This window comes from Mustela nigripes, chromosome 1 (genome assembly GCF_022355385.1).
Source record: "Mustela nigripes isolate SB6536 chromosome 1, MUSNIG.SB6536, whole genome shotgun sequence".
NCBI classification, from domain to species: domain Eukaryota; kingdom Metazoa; phylum Chordata; class Mammalia; order Carnivora; family Mustelidae; genus Mustela; species Mustela nigripes.
The window spans coordinates 118,166,801-118,187,745 of record NC_081557.1 but is presented as its reverse complement, the minus strand read 5'-3'; the positions used below and the strand labels follow the sequence as shown (position 1 = coordinate 118,187,745).

Here is a 20,945-nt window from a genome sequence, read left to right as displayed (position 1 = left end):
CTGGGCAAACAATTTAAAACACAATGAACTTTTACTTCAGTTAACCTAAGCACATCTCAGTTAACTGAAATGCATAGCACCTAAAATCTCCTGGTAGGTGCAGAACTCTGGGCAGTCTAGGCAAAATGTCTTCTCACAGAGGCAATGTACCTGAAGAGCTCTGTGCTATTTATCTTCAGTAAAGATTTTTTTTCTCTTGCAAATGTTTACTTACAAACTCAGTTTCCAGAATACACTCAAGCCGGTTTAAGTTGGAGGGCACAGATGTACCAAGATTTTAACGGGATCATCTCCCTAGTTTAGCCAGTTAAGGCTAGTTGCCAAAAGAACATTTGCAAGTGGTTTTTGAGGGACTTACCAGGGGAAATTTACAAAAGAGAAAAGGGCTGCAGGGCCAAGCTTGGGGCTCGCGTAAACATAAATCACCTATGCACTGACCTGGCTACCTAAAACAATGTTCCTCCAGAATAGGTGTCCAGGTGGCGGATTGACTTTCTGGAGGTGAGAGTTTAAAACAAACGCTTACATCCACCATATACTACACAATTTTACCTGTTACCAAGAAAAGGGCACGTCTAATCCACACAAAAAAAAAATAATAAAAAAAAAAAAGTCCCTTTTCCCTCAAGCAAAGAAGCGGCTTGTAGTCATTTGCAGGGGATGGGATTGCAGGAAGGGGGTTGGAGGCGTGGAATAAAGGAGTGCTAAAAGGAGAGGCAGGGCCCCACACAGGCCACTGCGGAGAGAAGACGGGGGAAGAGGGGAAGATGTCTCACCGGGGGACAAAACCGAGTGCAAAACCGGCTGGAAGAAGGAAGGTTCCCCCCCGCCCCGAAGACGAGCTGGGGTGCAGATAAATAGCGCTAAAACGGCTGGTTACCTTGGGATTCAGGGGAAAGGGACAACGGGAATACAAAGGTCTACAGAGATGTGAGTAAAGGGAAGGTTGAGGCAGGGTCTCGGGCAAGTGCGAACCAGGGAAGCCGACAAACAGCGGGACTGGGGCCTCCCAGGGCCAAAAGGCGTGGCCAGGGATCCAGATCAAACGATGGTCTTTTTGAGACGCCAGGGAAAGTGCGCGGCAAACCCCTCCTTCAAGACCCTGGGCCAGACCCGTCCGAGGGGCCCAACTGCGAGGCACCTCGAGGGCGGAACGCACTCGGAGGTCTCTGGCCTCTCCCGCGGGGCCCTCAGCAGAGCCGGCAGCCCAGGCCCCCGCCCCCACCCCCGCAGTGCTCTTACCTCCACACCTGCCCCATCTGCAGCAGGTGGATGACCGACTGCCAGATCCACACGGAGAGGCGGCACAGGCGCTGCGCCCCCGGCGTAGCCGAGCCCCCCGCGCCCGGGCCGCCGCGGGCGGTGCCGTGGCCGTAGCCGGCCCCCATCATGGGGGGGCCCCGGCTGCTAAGCCCCTCCACGGCGCCCAGCCCGCCGCCCGTGTAGTCCTGCACGAACCAGCGGAAGCTCAGGCTCTGCACCAGCAGCGACGGCACCAACACGAAGAAGAGGGTCAGCCCGAAGAAGCCGTAGTCCCCCTTGCGGTAGTAGTCGAGGGCCAGCCACAGGTCGGTGCCCACGTCCCCGAAGAAGACCAGCAGCGCCAGCACGATCCACAGGCAGTCGAGCCACGGCCGCTCCACCTGCGGCGGCGGCGGTTGTGGCCGAGTGGCAGGCGTCGGGGGGTGGTGGTCTGCGCCGGCGGCCGCGGGCGGCTGCAGCGGCTGGTCCCCCCCGTCGGCGGCGGCGGCGCTGCGGCGCGGCTTCTTGCCCAGGAGGGAGCGCAGGCAGGCGGAGCGGCAGCCCCAGTAGCACGAGGAGGTGTTGCAGCAGTGGCAGATGTGCAGAGAGCTGCTCTCGCCGGGCTCGCTGCCGTCTCCGCCGCCGCCGCAGCCGCCTCCCCCGGGCTCCCCGTCCTCCTCGCCGCCGCTGCCCACCGCCTCGTCCAGGTTGTGCAGCTGGGCGAAGCCCACCCCCACGCCACCGCCATCGGATTTCGCCGCCATCTTGACTCTCTTCCCAGCTCCGGAGGTTGGGGGGGGGGGGACGGGGGGGGGGGGGGAAGAAGGCAGGGAACGGGGAGGGGGGGAAACGAATGGAGAGGAAGGGGGGCGGGGAGGAAGCGGGGGAGCAAACGAACGAGGGGGGAGTGGGCCAGGGAACCCCCTCCGCTTCCGGGTAGTTGGCGTCACTTCCGGGCGAGCCCCCCAATCGCACGGCGCCCGCAGTTCCCCAGCCCTACCCTCCCGGCCAAGATGGCCGCCCTCCTGTGCCTCAGCTGCTGGGCGGGGGACCGGGGGGTTCTCCCCGCCAGGGCTCCCCTTCCCCTCTTCCGTTGACCCCGAAACCCATCAGGTTGACCCCTCGGCGTTTCTGAATCCCGCTGGGCCGAGTGATGCGGTCCAAAGTGATCCCTGGAGGGGACAGTGCCAGACGTTTTGGGGTCCCCTTCCTCAGCGTCGCAGCTCACAGCTTTCCTCCTGGAGAAACGCCCCCTAACACCCTCCCGGCTGCTGGCGGAGGGGCGGGACCTCTGAGGGAAGGGGCGGAGCTAGTGCAAAGCAGGTGATTACGTGTCACTTCCGGGAGATAGGATGACCTCATTGAGTAGTTAGGCACTCCCCCCCACCCCCCATCAAAATGGCTGTGTCTCACCTCTTTGGTTGTTTGGGGGTTTTTTTTGGTGTTTTTTTTTTTCCTTTAAAAATTCTCTCTTACTCTTTTCTTATTTGGGGGTCTTGAGAAATTACATAAGTCAGTTTAGAATCCCACATACAACTTACTGATGCTCACTTGTATTTGGACACCTCCCTCCTCTGTTGACCCCCTGATTTTCTTGTCAATGACAACTTTACCGTTTTTAGTAATAAAGTTTCCATCGTTCTCTTAAGAAAACTCCAAAGTCCATTTAAAAGTCAGCCTATTGTGTCTTGAACATCGGAGCAAAGATTGAATTGGCATTGGTGACCTTGAATATTTTCTTCATCACTGGAATGTGCTCTACCAACTTTTTTTAAGTATGTGATTTTAAAATTATGTGACCTTAATTTCTAAAATTCAGAGCTAGTCAGGGTTTAAGCTGTATCAATTACTTTTGCAAGTTATTTGAATGTGTGAAGACTGCCTTTTGGAATTTTTTTGGTGCTAAAGCTTTATCAGTAAACATGGCTTTAAATGAGTGAAAATGTTATCAATGTGTGATATCATTAAAACAGGTGTAAGGTACACTACTTAATCTTAACAAATTACAAAAGTGAAGCACCACTGAGTGGATTTGAATTACAATGATCTTCTAGTGAAAGTATATTTGAAACCAGACAAAGCAAACTACATGGTTACAGTTGTTACTGATCAAGTAAAAGAGATATTTTGAAGTTAAAAATAGAAGAAAGTTTTAAACTCTGAATTCTCTCCTTGACCTCACCAGATTTTCATACTAATTTTTCTGATTCTGTCTACTCCTCTCTTAGGTAAAACCTAAGAATACCATTATTTTCTTTGGAATGTTGAGAACAAACTAGGTAATATTTGCACTGAAGTTCTGTGGAAGAAAGGTGTCTTTGAAATTTTCAGTATTATTTTGAGGCATATGGTATTTAATGCTATAGCACCTAGTTAATTGGGGGTGGCAGGACAAACAAGGATTCCATATTTTAGAATACAGCTTTTCATGAGTATTTATGTTAAGGTAAATCCTATGAAGACAACAAAAAGTACTCATAGAGAATTTTTACCCTAGCCATTCGGGAGAGTGATAAGGAGAAAGGGGGAGAAGTAGTTACAAAATCCTCTTTTGGAAACAAGTCACATAACTGTAACTTTATTTCATTTTATGATTTAAGCCCCTTTGTTCCTATGGTAGTAAAACTTAGAGCCAGCAGGTAAGGATACTTCCAAATATAGTGCCATTCTATTTCTTTACAGAATTTGAATTAATAATATTTTAGAAAGATGGATTAAGTGTAGATTAGGACTGTCTAAGTCTGGATCCCAGTTCCATGATAATAATAATGCGAATGGTAAAAAGGAAACCACAGGCCCCAAATGGCATCACTTAGTCACCAAACGAGGGCTTAATATCTCATTGCAGTTTCAACCTCCTGCAGAAATGTAGTCTTAACCAGATAATCAAAAATTTTCTGAGCAACACCAATGACGTGATTTGTCATATGGACTTCTCCATCCCCCAAAGGAAGATGTGGTAATCTACCTAATAAGAACCCCTGCCCTTGCACCTAAGGCAAAGTGGCGATGCCTCGTACAACTCTTCCTTTTCTTTTGCTAGTAATTTCCTTGCACATCTTCTTTCCTATAAAAACCTTCCATTCTATAGAACCCCTTGGACCTCCCTTCTACTTGCTAGATGAGCTGCTTCCCAATTCATGAATCATTTAATAAAACCAGTTAGATCTTTGCATTTACATGGTTGAATTTTTGTTCTTTAACATGAATGTGAGCAGGATAACCTCCTTAAACCTCAGCTTCCACCATTGTATGATGGAAATAATAACATGCCTTCTCTGAAAAGTGGGTGGGTGGATTAAAAGCGGGAATCCATTTGAAACTCTCAACATGATGCCTGATAGGTAGTAAATACTAAGTAAATTATAACTGATATTTTTATTATTATTGCTGTCATAATTATGTTTGCATAGTACCAACCTACGGGTACTTAAATTCTGTCATTCAGTAGATTTGGTAACTAATAAATGTTGGCATTTAAAAATGAAAAGTTTTTAGGAAACAAGTACAATTAATTTGTGTCTTCAAGTATATTTTCTCTGTTTAAGCGTGTGAGCCTATGAAATGAGATACAAAAGAAGGCAGCAATGATATATTTATGATTCTATTTCTCCGTGCCCTGAAAGAACATAATCTACTAGTGAAATTAGCTAAGTAAATTACACTTACTGTACAAAGCTGACAAGTGAGACTGAATCAAAAGGGTTTATTACAATTGAAATTTCAAGTAGATATATAAGATTTGCAGGCTATCAAGTGATTTCAACTTTACATTTGCTGTTTGAACAATTTTATCATTCTGACTTCTGTGGAAGGGGTACATTGTGAAACCCAGAAGATTCTAAAATTAAAAACAGTTACAATGGTAATAAAGCTATCTTGAAGACTCAATGAAAGGCTCACATAAATTTGGACTGTGCTTTGAATAAAATTTTTTTGACCCAGAATTTTGGGGTAGTTAGCATACCAAATAAGTCCAGAGCTTAGCCACGTGCTGAACACATAGTGAGCACTCAATAAATTTTGGTCAAATAGGGGAATTGAATTAATTTTTGAGATAACTGAAATTTACCCTTTCAAATGCCCTCCCCTCCAAAAATTGTATTTTACATTTGATTATGCAAATCTTTATAAAACCAATGATATATTACAGAGATACCTTGATTCTTTAGTAAACAGGGAAGAAATTAAGAAAAAGAAAATCACTGACCACTGGACTGCTTTCTTAAGAGCACACTAGTTAACCTTTTCTTGATGACTTGGCCTTAATGTAGCCTTATGCTAAGAATTTCTGTCTATCCATGAGTCTACTAAGGAGCCACCCCAGGCCTACTGCATACTTTTGTTTTTTTAACTTCTGGTTTTTTTGTAGTTCAGTCAGTTAACAACTTTGGCTCCTTTTACTTCCACTTTGACATAGGCTGGGAAGTCAAACTACAAAGCATGTTTGAATTACATGTAGTGTAAGAGTAAATGAATTTTTAGAGCTTCTTCTATGGGTAAGGTAAAACAGATTTAATATATGGAAATTATGGCACATAGTTTCAGGTTAAGAGAGACCTTTGTGGTGTTTCTTCCCAATTCTCTGCTACTTTCAGAAAGGCAAAAGGGAGATTTAGTGTTAAATGCTATTATATATTAGACACCATCCCAAACATCATTCCAGTTAATCTTACAACAGTCCACAAAGGCATGGGGACTAGTATCTCCATTTTAATAGCTGGAAAACAGCCTCCAGTTACCCAAATGACTAGCCCAGAGTCACACCCATAGGAGGTAAGGTGGCTATGGATTAAAATCTAAACTGGCCTAATTCCAAGCCTAAACCACTTACCCTTCCATTGTCCTGGGCCAGGCAGCTATTGGCCTCTTGAAATGAAGTCAGTCTTATTGTTCTTGTCACTAGAGGGAGCCCATTATGATGCTGATATACGTAGGGAGACAGAATACTTGAGTTACAACATGGAGATATGCCCCCCAAAAAAACATAATGAAGGGGCTTTTGCATACATTCTTCACCAGGTTTTCCTAATTTGAGCCTCCATAAAGTCTCTCAAAACCAGCAGGTGGATGTTATCCTTATCAATTTTATTTCTTGTGTCTATAGTCTTTATAGAAATAGGACTTCTTTGAGCACAGTGGAGTAAGCTCATGGAACCCATTATCCCTAAAAGCTTCATTTCTATATTTGATTTTAAGAAATGAACTTTGTGTGAGGACTTTCATACATTCATGCTGGTGTTACAAAATGGTACAATATTTATAGAAGGGAATATGGCACAATCTATCAAAATTACTAATCCAATCATCCTCGGAGACAGCAGACCCTCTTATGGGAAGTTATCCTACAGATAAATATGCACATGTCAGAAATTACATGTGGACAAGGTTATACATGTAGTATTAATTTGTTTATAATAGGAAGAAAAATGAGGAGAAAAAAGACCCAGGTATCAGTCCAAAGGAATACTAGTTAAGTAAATTGTGGCACATCCACTTGACAAAATTGTATGCAGTAATATTGAAAATTTATGGTTTTCTTTTTAATGTTATAGATAGAGTTACAGAACACCTTGTTATACAAAAAGAGTGAGGTGCAAAACAATAAAGCATGTTATGTTTTCTGTAAAAAGGGGAGGAGCAGAAGATTATCTATTCCTATTTTCTTGTATTTACATAAAGCAGTTCAAGAAACATAGCAAAGAAACTAGTTCAAGTGATTACCTACACAGTGATGACAGCTGTGGGGAGAATGGTATGAACATGGACAGAAAGGAGAGAAAAACAATAAATGTTTACAGGAGTCTTTTTGGTGGGATGAGGAATGTGCACACATGAGGGGTTGCAGAGCTATGTGTGAATGAAGGGGTAGGCATATCCATATTTCTTCTGGGCAGTCACACCACTGAGAAGTATTTTGTCTCTTAAGAATTCCATTATCTGTGGATTGATTTAAGCCCTTCTTAAACTTTCTTATACTTTGATCCACTATGTTTTCTAAGGAAGGATAATGAGATCCATGAGTTAACTTCCTAGTGAGCAGAGTACAGCACAAGTTCATCATACATCCACTTATGTGAAATCAACTATTCATGTTCAACCAAAAGAAAATAAGGAGCAAGCATAATAAATCAAACCATATAGGCCACTTCAGAGAAAGGGTATATGCCTTCACAGAGAGTTTGAAATGAGTAATGGAAATATGCTATTTCCACAGTAGGACTTGGTTCCTTAGTTTCTCATGTGATTATCTTGCCAGGCCAAGTATGATTTTAGAATTTAAAGATTTGTATTTGTCCAATGATATGGCCCCCAAATTCAAGCCAAGTCCCTTCTCTGATCTTCAACCAAAGATAAAAGATTTGATCTGATGCTAGAGGAAAAGCTTGGTGAGTTGGTCTTTTGGCAAGCTGATATGATGTCTCCAAAACAAAGAAAATTTCGAGCATACACAGCTCTTATGTTTAGTGTTGATTTCAGACCCTAACCATTATCACTGGTACTCAAGTCATAGGAAATCCCACAGTGGTATCTCCTTCACATTTTAGACATGTTTCCTGGTGTAGTATTTCAGAATGTGACAGACACAAAAATAAATTAAGTCTAACTTAATTCAGCAAGTGTTTATTGAAAATGTATCTAACTTCCTTTGTTGTGAAGAAATATGAAGTATAATTTCTACAAACCACAGTCATTGAAGGCATAAAATAAACACCTACAAATAATAGTTAACAAAACAGCGTTATAAATAAGTCCTGAAGTGAAGCTAAAATTTAAACAATTAGAGATAGGATATAGGATATTCATCCATCAGCAAATATCTAAGTGCCTACTTCATGTTAGGTACCCTACTTGAAACTGAGAATAAAAGAGTCATGGTTGTGTCCCCCATGAAGCTTACAGTTGAGTTGAAGTAGCAGACTGTGAACAAGTAAACCATTATAAGAATGAAAACAAAGTATTTCTAAAAGCTTTAAAAAAATATCCAAGAGGTGTTTTGTTGGCTAGTTTTATAGGATAGTAGGGAATCTACTGAAACATGAGAAATCAGGAAGCCAATGAAAAAGTGACATTTAAGTTGAGACCAAGGATGGGGAGGGGCAGTCTTGGTTGACCATGGGGTGGGAGTGGGAGTAATAACAGAAAATGCTTCCCAGATGGAGAAAATTATAAGTTTCAGGGCCTGAGCTATGAACTGCTTATCCTGCTGGAGAACCTGACAAGAGGCCAGTGTGTAAGTGCCTACTAGACAAAAGGGAGAGTGGACCAAAAGAAAACTATGATATAGAGTTTCAGTTTTGCAAGATGAATCCTGGAGCTGAATGGTGGTGTTGCGTGCACAAAAATGTGAGTGTACTTTATACCATTGAACTTAAAAATGGCTAAGATGTTACACTGTATGTTATGTGTATTCTACCACAATAAAAAAAAAATTGAAGGAAAAAAATAACTGTGAGATTGAAGAAAGAAGCATGTGCATGATGATGAGAAATTTTTATTTTATTTTAAGTGTAAATTACATGGGTACAGGCAATAATAACAAAGGATTAGAGAATGTGGGAGAGAAGAGTTAAAGAAGGTATTGTGGGGGAGGAGAGAATTAATCAAAAACATTGGCACAATGAACAAGAATGACCTATGTAAGAGGGGGTGGTTGGTGTGAGGCAGGGATTCCATGGCTCCAGGCAGGGGATCAGGCTAACAAGAGACAAGAGTTTGCATGGACAAGTGGTAAGGCTGGAGAGGAAAGATGAGAGAGGGAAAAGTGGTAACCAGAAACTTAGGCTTGATGCTGAAGACAGTGGCAGCCCTTGCCACCAATGCCAAGAGAATGAAGTAAAATGCAAAACTAAGTGACCAAGCACCCAAGTGCTTGAGATTAATGCATACATTAGGGGAAGTTAGGAAGGAGAAATAGGAAATGAGTAATAGTTGGAGTCATGGGGGGAATCTTTAAGTGGGAACGGCATACCATGTTACATTTGGGTCCCATCAGATCTCTACCACCATCCTTCTAGACAGAGGAGTTCCAGACATCTTAGTTAAACTTATACAGAAGTCCCTCTATCCCCCTGACTGATTTCACTTAATGGGTATACATTGAGTGCTTATAATATATTCAAGACTGTTATAAGCACCCTGGAGAAAAATAATTTTATAAACATCCATGACCTCAAGCCAATTACAATCTTCTATGCATGTTTGGAGGCATGGGGATCATATATTTTTAAGTGATGTTGAAATAATGCCCTTTTCTGGATTTTCCTCTTTTTAAAAAAAGATTAAAAGTTTTTATTTTTATATTCATAGGAAGTAAGTTTTGTAGTTAAATCCCAGCTTTGTCATTGACTAGCTCTGGTATTGGGGGCAATGTTCTTTCTTATTTATGCCTCAGTTCCTCAACCATAAGAATAGGGAGAATAAAACTTATTTCATGGTGTGATTTGTGGTGGTTTAATGAAATAATGTGTATAAAAAGTACCTGCTTCTGAATAGGTGGTCAGTGCTGGCCCTTCTCTGCCTCATGTTGCTAGATCTTTGTGGAGGTCTTCCCAATTCCCAAGACTCTGGTTCATTGATTTATATCACATTTTTCCTGATGTTCCAGCACTATGGGGTTAAGTAACTGTGTAAGCTTTGTGCACACTTTGCCTTTCATACCAGAAATTGTGTGATAGAAAAAGCAGTCACACAGGACAAAGCAGAGTTGAATTACCAGCTCAATCCTTCCCTGGGCAGGTTGCTTCAGTTATCAGATTTACTTTCCTGATATGTAAAATAGCATACTGTTTCTGCAAAAAGCTTATTGTGATATCAATGCCCAATATACAAAAGGTACTAAATAAATATTAGTCATCCTTCCCTACTGACTTCCTGTACTTTTTTCCTATTTTTGCTATAACAAATTACCACAAATTTAGTGGCTTAAAGCAACACAAATTTATTATCTTAAAATTTTAGAAGTCAGAATTCCAAAATGGGTCTCAGCAGGTGTCAGGGTATCAACAATGCAGTGTTCCTTCAGGAGGCTCTATGAGAGAGTCATTTCCCTGCCTCCTATAGATCTGGAAAGATTTTAGCTCATGTCCTTCTTTCATCTCCAAAGCCAGCAATTGCCTCACCTCTGCTTTTATGACCACATCTTTTCTGACTCTCCTTCCTTCTTCTTTCCCTTATAAGGATCCACCCACATAATCCAGGATAATCCTTATGTCAACATACTTGTCTTAATTATATATGCAATTTCATTTTCCATGTAAAGGGACATTCATAGGTTCCAGGGATGAGGAGGTGGCCACACTGAGGGAGCTGTTATTCTGCCTAACACTCCTTTTAATTTTTTCTTGATATGTAAACCTGAGCTCATCATCCCTGGCCTTCAAGTTGACTCTGTTTGCCAGTTTTCTTAATTGCTATGATACCAACTTCATTTGGTCATCTTGGCTAACTTGATTTGGCTAACTGATGATTCGTTCACAAACTCTAAGACTGGTGAGCCAGAACGAATTGAAAGAGAATTTTGTGTGCAACCGCCATGTTGCAGATTGGTAAGAAGAAGCTCACAATAGAAGGCATTTATTTAAGGTCACACTGGATTACATTAACTCAAGTATTAGGATTTACATTTCTTGATATTCAGGCCAGTACTTTTACTACTACATAATGTGAATTATGATTCATATACCTCATAAAGTTGTGTAGATTATTCATTTTCAGTATTTGAAACCTCCTCTTTCATCTCTGTTTCTTAATGACAGGAATGCTTGACTTAGAGATTAAAAAGGCAAAAAGTAGGTCTGAGTTCCAAAAACACCATTTACCAACTTTATGACTTTGGACAAATCTAGATTGAATCTCAGTTCTCAGGTAGAATAAAAATATTAATATCTTCCCTACCTTCCTCCAAGGCTTGTTATGAGTGCCTCTTTTGTGGGTTTGTTGGAAGCTTTCTAACTCATAAGGAAATGTAAAAATATATGGAACTATTTTTATCCAAGTTGAGGCCTCCTGCCTAATCTCCCTAACTTTATTCTCTTCTTTTTCCTACACAGCCTACTTAGCACCATCAGACTAATGAACCTCAAACACTATTGTAAGAACATGTAAGGCCTCGCTATTGCCTATAGTACCAAACCAAAACTACACCCTTCCATTTTCAGATTTTCCCTAATATTGTTCCAACCTACATAATCAAAAGTAATTTTCACCATGGACCAGTACACACCCTTATCGTGAAAATACCCACATTGTCCATACCTCTCCAGCACATTCTTGCATTGGTACTTCTGATCTTGCTTTTTATTCTTTCAGAGTCCTTTCTCCTCCTCTTTGCCCATCTTCTAATTCAAAACTTCAAAGCAATAAGCTTTTAAGAAGGTGTCATGATAGCTATGGCCCCAAATCACTCCCATCTTTTAATACCTACTTCAAATCCCACCTTCTTCAGCAAAAATGTCTTTGACTATGCCTACACAGAACAATACCTTCTTACTCTGAAATCTCGTAGCATTCAGAATTTCTACTACACATTTTAGTTTATTTATATGCAGTCTTCCATTCTCTGAGTTCTTGTAATGATTTTTTTTTATTTAGCGCCGGAAGAAATGATTATTTCATCTAGTCTCTCATTTTAAATGGTATGCTTCTTAAAGATTTATTTATTTATTTGTGTGAGGAGAAGGGAAAAAGGGAGAGGGAGAGAGTGAATCCCAAGCAGACTCCCTGCTGAGCCCAGAACCCAATATAGGGCTTAATCCCAGGACCCTGAGATCATGACCCTGCTCAATCGGCAGAACCACCCAGATGCCCCTAAATATTTTGTAGTTTGAGTGTAGTTGACACACAATATTACACTAGTTTCAGGTATACAACATAGTGATTCAACTTCTCTATATGTGATCTATGCTCACCTCAATGTACTCCTTAATTATTAGCCTATTTCTATTATCTACCAAAAAAGGATTGTGCTATTTGAAGGAGTAGAGTGTCTTGTTAACTCTGCTAACCAGAATATCACACTTCTGGAGGATATAATTCATTGAGATTGTTTTTGTCTTGATCTTTTGTAGCACAGATATAATGAGAAAAAGGAAAGATGAGATGAAAACAAACCAGGATGAGAAGACAGAAAAGGAAAAAAACAACTGAGAAAGTCCTTTTTATATTGCTAAAGAAGAGAAGACAAAGATCTGGGATGAAGAAAGGCCATGCTTGGTGAGAGGAACAGGCAGATGAAGAACATGCAGAACAGAGACAGAAATAATTTACGCACCACATGTAAATTTGGTACTGTGAGGCTGAGTCAAGCACAGAGTGGGCTTTTGGGCCCACTCAAGAGCTCTTTTAGACATGCAACTTGAGACACAGCAGCCCCTGAGTAACAGGCCCAGCAACTGTCGGCAGCATATTCTGCTCCATACAGCACGGAGCTCCTTCTTTGTTGCAATATTTTCAGGCAGTCTTCATGGGACAAAGTATGCTGTGGGATGCCAGGCAGGATACAAGATTGAATAATACACTATTCTATCCTCCAGAGACCCTGAGATTAGGAAGGAACCTGAAGACAGGCACAATAGTACACTTTTGTAGCCAGAGATCCACACTGGTGACCAAGGAGCTGAATTATGCAGGCAAATGTGTTTTGTGGGATTGCTACATTGTATGTGAGTGTGAATCTAGAAGCCTGTGAGCACCCTTCATTCTGACTCAGTTCCCACCATTCCCAAAAGTCTTACTATAACAGCTCACACATTTACCTACCTGCTTGGTCTTTGAAGGCATTTAAGTTTGCATACCTCTTAAATAAGTGGATACATTGATTCTTGAGTTTTTATCATTTTTCTATCACCTTCTTGCCTCACAATGGTTAACACCATGATATTCCCGACTAGATCAAACAAGTCCTTTTTAAGCTAACAAGTGCGCCTCCAGTTTCTGTGCTTTCTCTTTGCTAACAGAGTGTTTGCTTTTGTTCCCGGAACTCTGCACTAGACTGATAGTTCTAATGATTTTTCAAGAATAATCCTTAAATCCTTTTCTTGATCTCTGTGTTAGAAGATTACTTTCTGCCTAGACACATTGCTGGGCTGGCCTCCTTGCTCCCTGTTTAATTATTAGTTTGTCTACATTAAATGACACTTGCCATCTGCCAATAAAATCACAGATTTTTTTCCATTGCTTTCACCACTTATTGCTGGTTAGTTCTTCCTCCCAGCAGCTGAATCAGTTGCAGACTGGAGGACTGGGTTTCCAATTCCTCCTCCTGTGTTTCTTCTCTATAGTAGAAGTTTGAACACCTAACACAAAAATCAGGGTAACCAAGCAACCTGGAAAGAATAAAGAAGTGAGAAAGGTACTAGGTGATTTCAAGCAACTTCACAATGGGTCATAAAATAATGAGTTCTGAGAGTGATGCATAAAAAAAAAAAAAGAATGAATAACAAACAGCAGAAATAGAAATAGAACCCTCAGAATTTAATGTGGCAAAATCAACATGAAACAAAATAGCATGTGTAAAAACTTTGAATCACAGACTTCAAATTTAGGTATGAAAGAAATAAGGCATTGTTTTATTTTCCATTAAACAATTGTATTTCTTTTCCAAGCTCTAATCTTCTAAATTGACAAACTTTCAGCTTCAGTCATCTTCGAGTGGTCCTCTCTGGGGCATGATTAGGTTCTGAGGTCTCACCTAGAGACAATGCCTATATATAAGTTTGCTTGGGCTTTCGCAACCAAATATCACAGACTGTGACTTCAACAACAAAAAAAAATATTTTTCACAATTCTGGAGTCTAGAAGTCTGAGAGTCAGGTGCCAGGAAGGTTGGTTTCCTCTGAGGATCTTTCTCCTTGGCTTTTAGATGGCCATCTTCCCCCTTGTCTTCCCAGGATTTCCCTCCTTTTGTGTCTGTGTTCTAATGTTTTTCCATAAGGACATCTATAGGATTGGATTACAGCCCACTCATATGACCTCATTTTATCTTAATTACCTTTTCAAAGACCTCTTCTCTAAGATTAGAGAATAGATGGAGGTACCTCAGGACAGGTTTCAATATATGATCTTGGGCCAGGGGTGGGGTGGGGAGATCACAGCTCAGCCCATAATAGCCTAGAATGGGATAACTCTGTCTGACCATCAGCCAGTCCTTCACACAGAGATAAGAACCTTGTCTCTGGCCATGAGGTGCCAGGTCCACTCAGGGCAATTGCTTTCTGCTGCTGTCAAGCAGGGCTGGGGTATAACAGTGGGTCCACAGGGTGGGATCCCGGAGCACATTTTGTACCACGAGAGAGCCCCAGAGAGGCCTCTGTATCCCAACATCCCGTTTTTGCTTCTGCCATCCAAATGAGAAATTTTTCTTTTTGGTTTTGGGAAGACATTGTCTACCTCGGACCTTGTCATTCTTGTTGAATTTGACTTTTGGAAACAAAGCCTGGAGATCTGGTGGACTCTCTCTACTTCCTCCCTGCCACTGTCTTCCCTAAGGTGACGAAGGATCTGCTTGAATTGAAAGAAACAAAAAAATGTAGGAAAATTTAGGATCTCAAAGTGCTATTTAGTTGCAATGTGATTAATATGTATCCATGAGTATTTGTACTTTTTCTAATCCCAGTGTTTTGAGTTCCATTTAGTATATTATAACTGTATGATTTGTATTGTTTCAGTTAAGAATGACAGGGTCTTACAGAAGTGGAATGTATTATTAAAAAATATCCTGACAAGTATTTGCTGAGTACCTACATTAAACTTTACATTGGGGACCCATGAATATTTCTTGACTTTGGTGCATAAAATTCAAAAATGAAACAAAAAACCAACACATTATAATTATCGCATCTGAATATCTCTCTTTTAAAGTAAACCTTTTTTTTTCTGATTTAAAAAAATGGGATACATGTTCTTGGCTAAAAACTTGAAAAACATAAAGTAAAAATTATCTGTAACATTACCATGCAGAAAAACCCATTAAGTTTTAGATTCCTAGTGTACATTTAAACAGTTTTATAGCTGTTGCTCACTTATTTATTCATCAATTATGTATTGATGTTTGCTATATGTAAGGAAATCCTTGTGCTTTTGGTAACTCCCTAAAAGGAGCATTTCTTTTTTTTTAATTTTTTAAAAGATTCTATTTATTTATTTGACAGAGAGACACAGCGAGAGAGGGAACATAAGCTGGGGAGTGGGAGGGGAGAAGCAGGCTTCCCACTGAGCAGAGAGCCTGATGCAGGGCTCAATCCCAGGATCCTGGGATCATGACCTGAGCTGAAGGCAGACACTTAACGACTGAGCCACCCAGGCATCCCTAAATGTAGCATTTCTTACAACAGAGTAAGCTAATGCCCTTTGTAGCCCAACTTAGATTGTTCCAACAAGACCCAGATAATGGTGATTGTACAATATTTGAACCCATGACCAACCATGGGCAGATAATGGCAGCAAGTCTGAAACAACATTCCTTGGGGTTGAAGAACTCCCCTTGGCGATCCCCAAGAAGGGACTAGTGATTCCACAGAGCTGGAGAAACACTGCTAGGAAGCATCATATCCTGCATCGAGTCATTAAAGAAAAAGAAAAAAAAATAGGTGACATGGACAGTAAAAGCAAGGACGCTAGAACCAGACTGCCTGGGTTTGAATCCTTCTTCTACCCCTGCATTTTACCTGGGTGACTCTGAACAAATTATGGAGCCTGTCTTTGCCACAGTGTCCTTTAGGGATGACAACGACCTCAACATAGGTTGCTATAAGAATTAGATGAGTCAGTACTTGTAAACTCTTAGAACAGTGCATAGCACATAGTAGGCACACAATTACTATTAGCTATCATTTTATTTTAATTCTGAAAAATTGTGCCCCACATGTTCTGAAACACACACACACACATACACACACGCACACACAAATACATACTTTTTGTCTTCTGATCCTCACCCTAAATGATTACATTATCTTAGGGATGGGCCACTTAGTTGACAAAAAGGAGGCAGACAACCCTGTAAATAGTTGACTGCAGGCTGTAGTCAGCAAATGCTTGAATATTAACCTGTACTGATTGCTGTACTCTAACATGAATAGACTGATTTAAAACCAACTACCTCCAAAGAAGAATTTCCCAAAGGGGAGAGGACTTAGTTTCCCTTCTTTTTTCCATCTCCCACCTCCACACTCAAATGCCTTATCTTGGGACCATAGCAGCCCCCCAAGGGGCTGCTGACTGCTGGAGAATTCCAAGCTTGCACAGCCTGCTCCCTATCTCTCCCTATCTCTCCTCTCCACTTATTGCACCAGATTTCTCCAGGTAACAGGAAATGTGTCCACTGTTGTTTTCAAGTTTAACACTTCATACTTTGTGCCACCAGAGAAATGCTTACTGACTTTTTTAACGTTGAGGTCAAAAACCCTAGAAGAAAGAACTTGGGCTCTCTTTCCAGGTACCGTCTCCCAGGCCAATCGATGGGTCATGGTTGGGTGGAGGGCAGAGTGAGTGAGGTAAGAACATCGCAGTATAGGTACCAGGAAGGTGGGTTCCCAAGGGAAGGAGGAGGCTGGACAGAAACTCCCGTAGAAGTCCAGAACAAAGAGATTTAACATTTATACCCATGACTGTTGCTCAATTGATAAGAACAACCATTTTTATTATTCCCTATTATAAAAAGAAATAATAAAATATACTTTTACTTAAATGTGCTTAAAATTGCAAACCAGATGACTTTTAAAATGCTCATTTCTGGGCACCTGGTGTCTCAATCAGTTGAGTGGCTGCCTCCAGCTCAGAGCATGATCCCACGGTCCTGGGATCGAGCCCCACATGGAGACTCTGCTCAATGGGGAGCCTGCTTCTCCTTCTCGCTCTGCCTGCTACTCTGCCTACTTGTGCTATCTCTCTAACAAATAAGTAAATAAAGTCTTTTAAGAAAATGTTCATTTCAAACTCCTAAGATTCTGATTTCAGAGGTGAAAGCTAGCATTTCCCAAAGAAGAGGAGGGATAATATAGGCTCTCTTTTTCTAGAGAATAAAAAATAAGAATCAACTCTTGTGGCATGTACATTTAAAAATGTCTGATTTTGGATGAAGAGCCTAAGAAGGTAATTCATGGCTTAAAACAAACAGGAGCTAGGAAGGGAAGTGCCAGGGTGAGAAGGTTTTTGTTGTCTCTTTATTTATTTGCTTACTTGAAGCAAAGACGGGAAAACTCATCTCACTGAGGAACTGACTGTACCAGGCATTGGGCCAGGATTTTAAAGTGCATTATTGTTTAATTTTTACCACCCTCCTAAAGACCAGAAATTATCCCCCTTTTGTCCAGAAGAAAACTGAGATGGTGAAAAGTTTAAGTAATTTCCCCAAGTTAACAGCCAGTATGTGGTGAAGCTGGGATTTTAATTGTAGTTCATCTGAAAGTTGGCTATAGAAGTTCATGCTCTTTATAGCATACTTAGAAGGCAAAGTAGGATAACAAAAGAGTTGGTCAGAGTTCAGTAAGAAATGGGATGGAGTTCATAGCACCACTGTGGGTAAACTTCCATCTTAGAAAACATAAAATAAGGGGGTGCCTGGGTTGCTCAGTTGTTGAGCATCTGCCTTTGGCCTGGGTCATGATCCCAGCATCCTGGGATTGAGCCCCGCATTGGGCTCCATGCTTTGTGGGGAGCCTGCTTCTCCCACTCCCTGTGCTTGTGCTTGTGTTCCTGCTCTCACTGTCTCTCTCTGTCAAATATATATATATATATATATATATATATATATATAATCTTTTTTAAAAAGAAAACATAAAATAGGAAGTTAATGGACTATAGCTACTTAGATTAATTTAAGTAAGTATCAGAATCACCTCTAATATCCAATGGAAAAGGGAAGACTTGTTTCATGGAAGAAGAAAAGAACGTAAGAGTGAGTAAAAAGGGAAAGGTATATTTATGCATCTATTCAGTATCTCAGAAATTTTGCTGTTGCTTTTTTTTAAATGAAGCTCAGGAGTGACTTGAGATATAAAAGATTATGGGATCACTTAACAATATCATAAGAATTGTTTAAGGTATAAAATGCTGGTTTTGCTTAAGCCAGAAGGAATTCTTGTAGTTAAATATTTTAGTATTTAATGTTTAATATTTTCAAGGTACTTCAAAGCTTTAGGACTGTTATGTGAAAATATATAATCATTACCATTGTAATCAATGCTCTTACTTAAAATTTTACAAATAGAAGTACAAATCGTATGGAACTTAATAGTCCCAGGCTTAATTAAAACTTTTTAAGCATTTGTAATTATATAAGGATATTGATGAAATTTATTTCTTAAAATATTTTTAATGGGGGTGCCTGGGTGGTTCAGTGGGTTAAGCCTCTGCCTTTGGCTAGGGTCATAGTCTCAGGGTCCTGGAATCGAGCCCCGCATCGGGCTCTTTGCTCAGCAGGGAGCCGGCTTCCCCCCCCCTCTCTGCCTGGCTCTCTGCCTATTTATGATCTCTCTCTCTCAAATAAATAAATAAAATCTTTAAAAAAAATATTTTTATGTTAACCATTTATACCTTTTAATAAAACATTTATAATGTTTAGCATTTTTAAACATTCTGTTCTTTCTCTAATAGGAAATAGTTAAGGATGAAATATTTCATTATGTTTTAAAAATTTTACTTAGTTAACATACAGTACAATATTGGTTTCTGAAGTAGAATTCGTGATTCATCACCTACATATAACAACCAGTGCTCCTCACAGCAAGTGCCCCCCTTAATACCCATCCACCATCTAGATTACTCCCCCAGCCACTTCCCTCCGTCAACCCTCAGTTTGTTCTTTATCATTAAGAGTCTCTTATGGCTTGTTTCCCTCCTTTTTTTCTTTTCCCCCGTATGTTTTCCCATATGTTCATTTGTTTTCTTTCTTCTTTCCTTCCTCTCTTTCTTTCTTTCTTTCTTTTTCTTTTTTCTTGTTTAAGATTTGATTTATTTACTTGACAGAGAGAGACACAGTGAGAGAGGGAACACAAGCAGGGGGAGTGTGAGAGGGAGAAGCAGGTTTCCCACCAAGCAGGGAGACTGACGTCGGGCTTGACGTGGGGCTCAATTGCAGGACCCTGGGATCATGACCCTAGCAGAAGGTAGACTCTTAACAACTGAGCTACCCAGGAGACCCAGTTTTCTTTCTTAAATTCCACATATGAGGGAGATCGTATGGTATTTGTCCTTCTCTTACTGACTTATTTCACTTAGAACACACTCTAGCACTATCCGCATCTATTTAAATGGCAAGATTTCATTGTTTTTTTTTTTTTTGATGGCTGAGTAATATTCCTGTGTGTGTGTGTGTGTGTGTGTGTGTGTGTGTGTGTGTAGTATATATCTCACATCTTCTTTGTCCATTCATCAGTTGATGGACATTTGGGCTTTCTCCATAGTTTGGCTATTGTAGATAATGTTGCTATAAACATCAATGTGCATGCACACCACTGAACCTTTGTATCCTTTAGGTAAATACCTAGTAGAGCAATTGTTGGATCATAAGGTAGCTCTATTTGTAACTTTTTGAGGAACCTCCATACTGTTTTCCAGAGTGGCTACACCAATTTGTATTCTGACCAACAGAACAAGAGGGTTCCCCTTTCTCCACATCCTCACCAACATCTGTTGTTTCTTGTGTTGTGCATTTTAGCCATTCTAACAGGTGTGTGGTGATCTCATTGTGTATTTGTATTTCCCTGGTGATGAGTGATGGTGAGCATCTTTTCATGTGTTTGTTAGACATCTGGTTGTCTTCTTTGGAAAAGTGTCTATTGTGTCTTTTCCCATTTCTTAACTGGATGATTTTTTTTTGGGGGGGGGGGTGTTGAGTTTAGTTAATTTCTTTATAGATTTTGGGATGCTAATCCTTTATCAGATATGTCATTTGCAAATATCTTCTCCCATTCTGTAGGCTGCCTTTTAATTTTATTGATTGTTTTCTTCACTGTGCAGAAGTTTTTATCTTGATAAAGCCCCAATAGTTCGTTTTTTAAAAATTTATTTGACACAGAGAGAGAGATCACAGTAGGCAGAGAGGCAGGCAGAGAGGGCGGGGCAGCAGGCTCCCGTTGAGCAGAGATCCCAATGCGGGGCTCGATCCCAGGACCCTGAGATCATGACCTGAGCTGAAGGCAGAGGCTTAACCCACTGAGTCACCCAGGCGCCCCATCGATAGTTCATTTTTGCTTCTGTTTGTCTTGCCTCTGGCAATGTGTCTGGTAAGAAGGTACTATGGGAGAGGTCAAAGAATTTTCTGCCTGTGTTCTCCTCTGTGATTTTGATGACTTCCTACCTCACATTTAGGCCTTCCAATAGACAAGTATTTCATTCTATACATTAAATAACTGATTTACAAGTTCTATCATTTCTTCAGTCCATGGTTAAAATCTCAAAACTATAATATGTAATGGAAATGTCAAATTTCCCATTATGGTAATGTAAATTATCAGTTGCCATCATCTCCTTAGTGATGCAGGTACAATTAAAACAGGTACCACATATATTTTAAGGATTTGGTCTGGGAACCTCTCCAAGGATAGAATCATTGTGGAACCACTTTTGTACTTTTGTTTAGCCTTGATCCATGCCCTTAACCCTTCTGGACCCCGGTTTCATTGGGTAAAAAAAAAAATCTTGCCCCCTACATATATCTTAAAGTTTTTAGGAAGATGAGGTGAGGTCAAGGACCACCTTAT

At 40.8% G+C, this 20,945-nt stretch overlaps 1 protein-coding gene across 1 annotated transcript in view; it reads right to left on the bottom strand.

Moving 5' to 3' along the window:
* Positions 1-3,185, bottom strand: part of XKR6 (XK related 6) — a 304,939-nt gene extending 301,754 nt beyond the window's left edge. Inside the window, exon 1 of the mRNA XM_059372189.1 lies at positions 1,243-3,185. Within this exon, the coding sequence (XP_059228172.1) occupies positions 1,243-2,006 (764 nt within the window). The 5' untranslated portion in view covers positions 2,007-3,185. The remainder of the gene's footprint in view (positions 1-1,242) is intronic.
* Between the last annotated feature and the right edge of the window lie 17,760 nt (positions 3,186-20,945).